Source organism: Helianthus annuus, chromosome 8, assembly GCF_002127325.2.
Source record: "Helianthus annuus cultivar XRQ/B chromosome 8, HanXRQr2.0-SUNRISE, whole genome shotgun sequence".
NCBI lineage: Eukaryota > Viridiplantae > Streptophyta > Magnoliopsida > Asterales > Asteraceae > Helianthus > Helianthus annuus.
In genome coordinates this window covers 1,805,480-1,815,393 of record NC_035440.2, presented here as the reverse complement: position 1 = coordinate 1,815,393, position 9,914 = coordinate 1,805,480, and the positions used below count along the sequence as shown (strand labels likewise).

General features: G+C 36.8%; 1 protein-coding gene across 1 annotated transcript; it reads left to right on the top strand.

The window, feature by feature from the left end:
• The first annotated feature begins 3,248 nt into the window (after positions 1–3,248).
• On the top strand, positions 3,249–8,118 carry LOC110871561 (E3 ubiquitin-protein ligase AIRP2). Its single transcript, XM_022120243.2, has 5 exons — positions 3,249–3,527; positions 5,328–5,490; positions 5,654–5,720; positions 6,835–7,072; positions 7,743–8,118. Exons 1-5 carry the CDS (start codon positions 3,439–3,441, stop codon positions 7,951–7,953), a joined length of 768 nt encoding a protein of 255 aa, XP_021975935.1. The 5' UTR covers positions 3,249–3,438; the 3' UTR covers positions 7,954–8,118.
• The last annotated feature ends 1,796 nt before the right edge of the window (positions 8,119–9,914 follow it).

Sequence of the window (9,914 nt, the reverse complement as noted above, 5' to 3'; positions counted from 1 at the left end):
GTGAACATTGTGAATGAAGTCTATGTTTCGAAAAAGAATGTACTTAAACGTTTTGTCTTTGCCAATAGATCACCAACCTCCTTGATTTATTTATTTAAAAAGTAACTACATATACATATATAATTAACTGGGAATATATTTTTTTAATGATTCAGGAAAACGAGGGATAATATTTTTAGTGATAAAATAGTTGGGTGATATATAAAACTTTTTATATAAATTCCAATAATGATTTACGAAAACGAAGGATAAATGTTTGAGCGATAAAATATCTAGTGTGACTACTTGACAATACAAAAAATAAATACGCATTAACCTTTTATTTCAAATGTAAATATGTTCTCTTAAATGGTTAAATTTTGACAACTTCAACCGGTTCACGAAAAAGTATCTCAAACCCATTAGATAAGAGCTGGTAATTCAAGTTTATAAAATGGTTCGATTAAATGGTTGTTCAATTTGGTACATCATCTCAATTAACACCAATGACAATGGATTGAATTGAATTGAATTGGATTTGGTATGTTAAAATGGGAAAATGATAACAAGGGGTAACTATTATACATGTGATGAAGTTGAAGATACAAAAATGTAAAAAGAAAAAAAGAATAGCTTTTGACCCATTCAACCAACCTCAACTTGTATCTTTCTCTAATTCTTAATATTCATTGGTATATATTTATTTCTTAATCTTTGTCAAAAGTATCAACTTGCAAATTGCAATAATGGGGATATGTTCGATGGTCAACTTAATTTGCTAGGTCTTTTTCATTCATCTTATAAAATCTGTAATAACGATAATATATGGCTCAACTCGTCGTTTGGAGACTCGTTATCATAAAATTTATGAGACCCGCTAATACCCTGTTAAACAACGAGTTCAGATAAAATAACCATTTGTATTGGACACACGATCTTCAAGAAGGTTTAAATAGAACCATTGATTTTCCTAATAGGAGACTCAGACATTTACCACTATGACCCCTTACTCGTAATCTAGTTTTATATGAATAATCTTTTAATATAAACACATCAACATGTTTCGTTGTTTATTCATGTATCTATATAAAAACAAATATTAATTACAAAACAAATTTTAATTACAAACAAATGACCAAACCATGCCATTTTGTAATCAAAACAAAATGCTAATTTTTTATATGACAAGTAAATGTAGTCCAGAAAGACACCCCCTTCAAAGTCCCATTTGGACGGAGCATTCATATTAAAAAATGCATGCCAAATATGATTACATTATTTGAGGTTTGGATAATTTGGTGACTTGTATTTTTGTATTCAAATGATTATTAAAATATTAATAAAAAAATATAGAAAATATGTCATCCTATTCACAACCGTTTCTTTAGACTTTTGTGTTCTTTTATAAAAAGGGTAACAAATTTATCCATATTATAACTACATTTTCATGTTATTTTTGTTGGTATGAAATCCCGATTGATTTGATTTGATTTGACGACGACCCGAGAAGAACCCTTACAAGTCGTGCAAGAAACTCATCGGTGCTAACCATTGTTTTAAAAACGGTTCAAACCGGCCGGTTGTATTGTCTGGTAGAACCGGTTAAACCGTTTGATACACCCGGTTGAACCAGCCGATACATCCGGTTAAACCTTTTTTAAATCAAATCCAGTACGGTATAAAAACCAGATTTTAAAACATTGACGCTAACTTATCAAAGGGCCGTTATTTCACATCTAAACTTTATATAGAAAAACCAGTTGTTTAATTAATAATATATAAAAAGTCCCTCCCCTAGTCCAGTTGGTTCCCATGTGGTTGGTTGGGCCGGTTTCCTCCTTGAGAGGTTGCCGGTTCAACTCCCGGTTGCGGCATTTTTTTTGGGGGGGGGGGGTCCCAATGATGGATCGTATCCTACCGAGCCATGGTGCGTTCCCGAGGGCACACCCGGTTTTACCCAGCTGTTACCCTAGCGAGTCTCTAGTGTGATGGCAGTATGGTTTCCGGGGGGAGATCAGCTTGCGCGGGAGCCGAGGCCCGATAAAACATCGCGTCTTCAAGTGTGGGGCTGACGGGAGTTTGTCTTTGACAAACTCTCAGTAACAGCAAGTCATGTACATAGAAAGTCACTCTAAAAAAAATCACCGCAATTAAACCCGTGAACAAAAGAATTGACTGTCTTGTCTATTTCTGATGTTACTTTCGTAGTTTAATTTTTTACGCTAACTTTTTAATTCCCGTTTTTATTATATTTTATTTCATTGAATTTCTCTCTACCAAACAACCTAGTGTTTTGTCACCTTGCAATTATATAACTCAAATAAAAACAGAATTTTAATTAAAACAAACATTACTTAATTTGGTAAGAATAAATAACAAAACCATATGCATTAATGTAGCAACATAATAACCAATGTTTTAAAATCTGGTTTTTATATTGTATTAGATTTAGCTTAGAAACAGTTTAATCAAATGTACCAGACAATTTAACCGGGTGTACCAGATACTTCAACTAGGGCTGCAAACGAACCGAACAAACACGAACAAGACCTTGTTCGTGTTCGTTTGTTAAGAAATATATGTGTTCGTGAACCGTTCACGAACACTTATCGAACGAGATTTTATGTTCGTGTTCGTTTGTTAAAGATATGAACCTGTTTGTGTTCGTTTGTGTTTGTTTGTTATTTCGGCAACGAATAAAAACGAACGTTGACGAACACAAATAGCACAAATTAATCTTCATGAACACAAATGGAAATAAATGAACACAAACAATCGTTTCACGAACATAATATATAATACACTGACACTTATTAGATATTTAATTTGTCAGAATTTTTGAAGTATTTAAATAGATATAAAAACTAAAAACACTAATGAACTATCGAACACAAACGGACACGTTACCGAACGTTCACGAACATAAACGAACGAACACAACCTCTGTTCATGTTTGTTCATTTAACTAAACGAACGAAATTTCTTGTTCATATTCGTTTGTTTAATAAACGAACGAACACAAACGAACTTCCCGCCGAACAGTTCACGAACTGTTCGCCAAACGTTTGGTTCATTTACAGCCTTACCTTCAACTGACCGGTTTAAACCGGTTTTTAAAACATTGATAATAGCATTTAAAGATTAGGAGGCACCAAAGCATCTTTTTAACCAACCCAATACCCAACCAACACCTCCTAACCTCATTTTGAAGTCTTCAATTTCCTACTTGACCCTCAAATATTATAATTATTATTCCCTTTTATCATATCAACAAAGAAAAGGATAAGTTTATAACAACCCTTCTTTCTTTCTTTCCCTTTTCTTCCACCCTTTTGTCCCATCTCTCATTTAAAGCATCAACAATCCACACAATTTTCATTTCAAACTCTTTCAAATTCTTTCAAGAATCAAAGAAAGATCATAAAGTTCAAATCTTTTTCACCTAAAAAGCTGAAGAAGATGGAGATGATGTATTACCCACTTGGCAGGTCTTCTTATGAAGATTCTTTGAAGGTTATTGAGGCTGATATTCAACATGCTAATGCTTTGTAAGTTGATCTTTAAAGTTTTTTTTTTTTTTTTTTTTTTCATATGGGTGTTTGATTATTTGCTAGGTTTCTTGTTTGTTTTTTTTAAGGGTTTTTGCGTGTGTTTTAAGTTGTTGAATATTGGTTTATTTTCTTGTTTTGTGTTTGATTGTTTGATCAATTGAAGTTGGAAGTTTGGTATTTTGAAAGGTTTTGTGTTATTGTAAAGCAGAGTTTTTTTTTTTTTTTTTTTTTTTTTTTTTTTTTTTTAAATGGGATTATGATAATTTAGTTCTTAAAGTTTTGATGAATCTTGCAGAACAAGTAGATGAAAATAAAATTAGTTGATTTTTTTTTTTTTTTTTGAGATTATGATGATTCATGTGGAAGATTTGGTCCAATTTGTTGGCTTATTGAAATTGTTTTTTTTTTAATTTAAAAATTTATATAACAGGGTATGAAATTTTGAGTCCAAGCTGTTGAACTCCTATGTTGTTCTTAGTTCAAATTTGACTTTTGACTTTTTATAGCTAACTATCTATAATTTGTATTGGCTTATTGAAATTGTTTTATTTTTTTTTATTTTTTTTATTTTATTTTAAAAATTTATATAACAGGGTATGAAATTTTGAGTCCAAGCTGTTGAACTCCTATGTTGTTCTTAGTTCAATTTTGACTTTTGACTTTTTATAGGTAACTATCTATAAATTTGTATTGGCTTACTGAAATTGTTTTTTTTTTTAATTTTAAAAATTTATATAACAAGGGTATGAAATTTTGAGTCCAAGCTGTTGAACTCCTATGTTGTTCTTAGTTCAATTTTGACTTTTGACTTTTTATAGCTAACTATCTATAATTTGTATATAAATGGAGTTAGAAAGAGAGTGGAGTAACCGGTAACATAACCGACTTATGTATCATTGTTAAAGCAAAAGGTACAAGTGTCTATGTTGCTTTCGCCGTTCATTACTTAAAATTGATTCTGAACGGCCCCTATGCATACGGTAAGCGCATAGACACTTGTACATAATGCTATAGGTGTCATACATAACACAATTGTTTTCGCGCATATCTTTGTTTCTCCATCTATAGTTACATTTCACAAAATATATGTTTTATTTTTATTTATTTTATTTTACAAAACAATGGTTAGTTTGCAATAAAATGTGAAAATGGAGTGTTTTTATTGCATTTTTGGTAGTTAAGTGTTTATTTTCTATGAAATGGTAAGCATAACTCAAGTTGTAAGTTGTAACACATAAAAACAAACTTTACTTTAAAACCACATAAGAATTTAATGCTTATAATCTTATATAATTTTGTGACGAGTAAATTACGTTTTTGGCCCTTGTGGTTATATCACTTTTACTATATTAGCCCAAAATAAGAATTTTTAACATATCTGCCCCATAGTCTCTATAACTAACCATTTTGGCCCCTAAGTCTAACCATTTTGGCCCCCATGGTCTCTATAACTAACCATTTTGGCCCCCATGATCTCTAGACTTAGGGGCCAAAATGGTTAGTTATAGAGACCATGAGGGCAGATATGTTAAAAATTCTTATTTTGGGCTAATATAGTAAAAGTGATATAACCACAGGGGCCAAAAACGTAATTTACTCTTTTGTGACAAAATGAATTTGCGTTCGGTCAAAAAGAACTTTAATTGATTATTGAAATGAAAATGACATAAACGAATGTATCATTTTTCTTTCTCTACTTAATGGCATTGAATCTTGAAAAATTAAGAGGAAGATAGATTTTTATTTAATTTTCTGATCAATTTTTCTATGTTTTTTTTTTTTTTTTTTTTTTTGCAGGGCTGCTGCAATTCCTAGAGCCAAAGATGGTGCGCGGTTTCAAATGAAACTAGTTCACGATCAGTTGACACCTCTAATTATGTTCTTGTTACAATGGATCGATTCTTCTTGTGCGTGTCTCCTGCCTAGATACTTGAATCTTTTCCACGTTATTATCTATAAGGTTAGTTCTTGATTAAACCTCATTTCATTAGTTGTGAGCGCGTGACTTAAAAGTTAAACCACAAAAAAAGATACCTTTTTTTTAGAAACCAAGATGGGAAAGTGTGCTAGATGTTTCGACTTTAATAATAATTTGTTACATAAGTGAATGTCTTACCTTATAGGTATATACTGACGGGAGACCGAAGATTTCTAGACATGGAAGGAAGGCGACTGTCAATGACTTTTATGGTTAGTTACTCTATCTCCAGTGGCGGATCTAGGATTCCGACCAAGCGGTAACGTTTTACAAATAGGCGGTAACGAAATCGAAAAAACGTCAATTTTTTCCAAAATTTACACTAAAAACGTCAAAAAATTTCCGACCAAGCGGTAGCCATCCGCCCCTGTCTATCTCTACCGCGGGTTGCCATTTATGGATGTATAGGTTGATTTCGGTTGTGTTTTATCTCAAATGGGTCAAATGCAAAACAGTTTGACCATGGTCAAACACACAGAAAGTTGGCCGTAGTTTGTTCGTAAAGCAAACAGCTTCCTATATTTTCTTTAAAGATTTAGATTAGTGTTGTAGTAGTCTTGTCTTTTAGTCATAATTAACACATCAAGTATTTATAACGACCCATTTTGCCGAGAAGTTTTAATAGTCCATAATTTGTTTGAAGTCATAAGTGTATATATTGTCCAATTTGTCGAAAAATTACTTATGTCTAAATGTATTAATTTTATTATTTAACTGAAGCAAAAAAAGTGTTTGCGGGTCAACTTAGGGGTGTAAACAAGCCCAGAGGCTCGAGAACTACTCGTTATCGGCTCGGTTAAAAGCTCGAACGAGCCGAGCTGTAACTAGCCCTGAAATAGAGCTCGAGCTCGAGCCTGAAATACAAAGCTCGTTTAGGCTCGTGAGCCTAAACGAGCCCGAACAAAAATTTATTTAGTTTATATATAATATAATAATAACGATGATAACATTGGCGAGCCGAGCTTTGTCTCGTTTAAGCGATGTTGCAGCGAGTTCGAGCCGAGTTTGTTGCTCATCTGAGGTTGTTCTCAAAATAGCTCGAGTCGAGTCGAGCCGAGCTCGAGCTTTGAGTTTTACTCGCGAGCCGAGTTCGAGCTCAAATAAGTAGGCTCGAACCGAGCAGAGCTCGAGCTCGAGTTTCATAAAAACATGACGAGCCGAGCTCGAGCCCAGTCGAGCTCGGGCTCGGCCCGGCTCGTTTACACCCCTAAGTCGGTCAACTCAACCTCCTATATCGTCGTATTCAAAGATTTGGATTTTAAATGGAATAATAATTTTTTTTGTTATAATTAATAATTAATACATCAAGTTTTTTTTTCTGTGCAGCCATCATACTACCTTCTCTTAGAAGGCTGCATTACGACTTGGTGGAACTCGATAACGGGCCTAAAGAAGAGAGCCCAAAGTTGCAAATATCGGGCCCAAAAAAACTCGAAAAGGACGAAAAGTTCACCAACATTGATTTGGAACGAGAAGATGAATGCGGGATTTGCTTAGAACCTTGCACCAAAATCGTCTTGCCTAATTGCTGCCACGCAATGTGCATCAACTGTTACCGCGATTGGTAAGATACGTAACATCATGCATCATTGAGTCATACAGTACAACCGGTGTTTTGAAACTTGGACCGGCCTGTCGGACCGTGAACTGGAGGTTGGACCGGTCCGGGTCATGGTATTCGACCGGGAAACCGACCGGTCGAACCGGTTTTATAAAGTAGTTGGACCGGTTTTTTATATATTTTTCAAATTTTACCATATTTGTTTTTAGAGTTAATTACTGTTTTCGTCCCCATGGTTTGTCAAAAATCACTATTTCAGTCCATTAGTTTAAAAATTGCGATTTTAGTCCCTGTGGTTTCACTTTCGTAACCATTTCAGTCCACCGCGTAAGTATTTCAGTCCCTGTACTTAACAAAATAATGGATTGAAATAGTTACGAAAGTGAAACCACAGGGACTGAAATGGTTACGAAAGTGAAACCACAGGGACTGAAATCGTAATTTTTAAACTAATGGACTGAATTAGTGATTTTTGACAAACCACAAGGACGAAAACAGTAATTAACTCTTGTTTTTATAATATTTACGACACCATCCGGTTCTTACGTCCGGTTCGACCAGTCATAGTCATACCACTGAACTAGTAAGGAGACCGGTTCGACATTCAGTCCGGTTCTTTAAACATTGAGTACAACAACACACTAATCTTATACATCTTTTTCCATATTTGCAGGAACTCGAGACAAGCGTCATGCCCGTTTTGTCGGGGTAATATAAAGAGAGTAAAGTCACGAGATTTATGGGTTCTCACATGCAACGATGACGTCATAGACGCCGATCTCGTTTCAAAAGAGGATTTGGTTCGTTTCTATTTATACATCAATAATCTACCTAAAGATTCGCCAGATGCCCTTTTCTTTATGTTTTACGAGTATCTAATATAACATCAACAAACTAGAGAATTCGATGTATAGAGGGCAAAACGTTCGAAAAAAAAAAAAAAAAACAAAAAAGCCGACCCTTAGAATGTAAATAGAGGTCGGTTTTAATTGTAAGTATATTTCTTCCAAATTGTTAACATGAAATAAATACAAGCTTGTTTATTACTATCTTACTATTTTACTCTATATGGATCCGGGTCGGGTCGGGTCGGGCCGGGCTACACTACAACGGGCTTTTTTTGTTTTTCATAAGCTCTTCAAACGGCGGATGACAACACCCGTGATTTATGAATTGATCTGTCATGTGAGAATTCATAGATTCCGTGGGATGAATTCCATCCCAACTGATATATTGGCTCGGATCACCGCATATGGTAGCACCCGCGGACCCGCATAACGATAGTATATTGAAATTCATATCTTCCGGCTTGAGGGTGGTCCCACAACAAGTTTTTTGAGTTTCTAGAATTTGGTATTTTTGCGGGTCGTTTACGATTGTGTAGTAAGCTTTCCACGAATCCGCGTATATGAGTGTAACGTCTGGGTACGATTTCCTGTACGAGTCTAACTTGGCTTGCAGGAGTTGGTTGTGGATCATTACCGCCCCGTTAACAACCGGGGAACAGCCCGATTTGTCGCGACCGTTTAATGGTGTCACGGAAACGTCTACCGGAAGACAACCGATCGGTGGTAAACCTTGAACTACTATATGCTTTGCACCGGTTTGTATTAATGTCTGTATCGCAAGATACGTTAGTAACAAACAACGATCTAAAATTTCCGGTTTCTGCGTGTTTTTTGTAGGAATGCTACTTTCAAATTTCGATACGTACCCGTACGAGTTCAATGGTGTATGCAGCCGATGACTTGGCTATAGAGGGAAGCGAGATCTTCGATCCAACGGCTCGTGAGTAATCGTTGATTCCCATCTCTCCGACCCAGAACAAAGCGGTTTTCAGTTTTTCTGCACATGCTTTTTGATCCAGCTCCTTGCATAAGTGCTCTTTTTGAAACTTTTTGTACCACTCCAGTTGAGTCATTACGCTTAGGGGTGCGCCTTTCGATAGAAAAAACCGAGCCAGCTTAGACAAAAGGTCACCGGCTAGAGCCGTGGCTCCAGCAATTGCAAAGTTTACACCATGTGTGAAGTTACCTGTGGTTGATTGGTAGGGCGGTAGGACCGGCAAACCAAGCGAGTCGGTTATGTAATCGATAACTAGACGACCGTCACTTAACCGGTTCGAGCCGTACGGTGAGCTTTTGGAATCCGAAAACGATGGAGTAAGACTCCCCATGGATTGAGCGTTTCCCGTATCCGTATACGAATCTCCAAACGCGTAGACCGCCGAGAATTGGCCTTTGAAGCGATTATGGAATTGGGTCGGTCTCTGCGCTTCGTCTTGTGGTGGTGGTATCGGTATCGAGTCTCGTCGGGGCTTTATTTTCGGGTTTTGCGGTAGGTGATTTTCCGGGATCGGTGGCGGCGGACTTTTCGGGTTTTGCGGTAGGTGATTTTTCGGGATTGGTGGCGGATCTTTCTGCTCTGGGTCCCGTGGCGGCTGTTGATCTTTCTGCAACAGTACCCGTGTCATGCGATCTTTCTGCAACGGGTCCCTTGGCGGCTGCTGATCTTTCTGCTCCCTCGGGTCTTGCGGCGTCAGTTGACCTTTCTGCTCCGTTGGGTCTCGTGGCGGCTGCTGATCTTTCTGCTTCCTCGGGTCCTGCGACGGCTGTTGTTCTTTCTGCTCCGGGTCCTGCGACGGCTGTTGACTTTTCGGCTTCGGGTCCCGCGGCGGTTGTTGATCTTTCTGCTCCCTCGGGTCTTGTGCCGGTTGTTGAACTTTCGGCACCGGGTCCTGTGGTGGCTGTTGATCTTTCTGCAACAGTACCCGTGTCGTGCGATCTTTCTGCAACGGGTCCCCTGGCGGCTGCTGATCTTTCTGCTCCCTCGGGTCTGGTGCCGG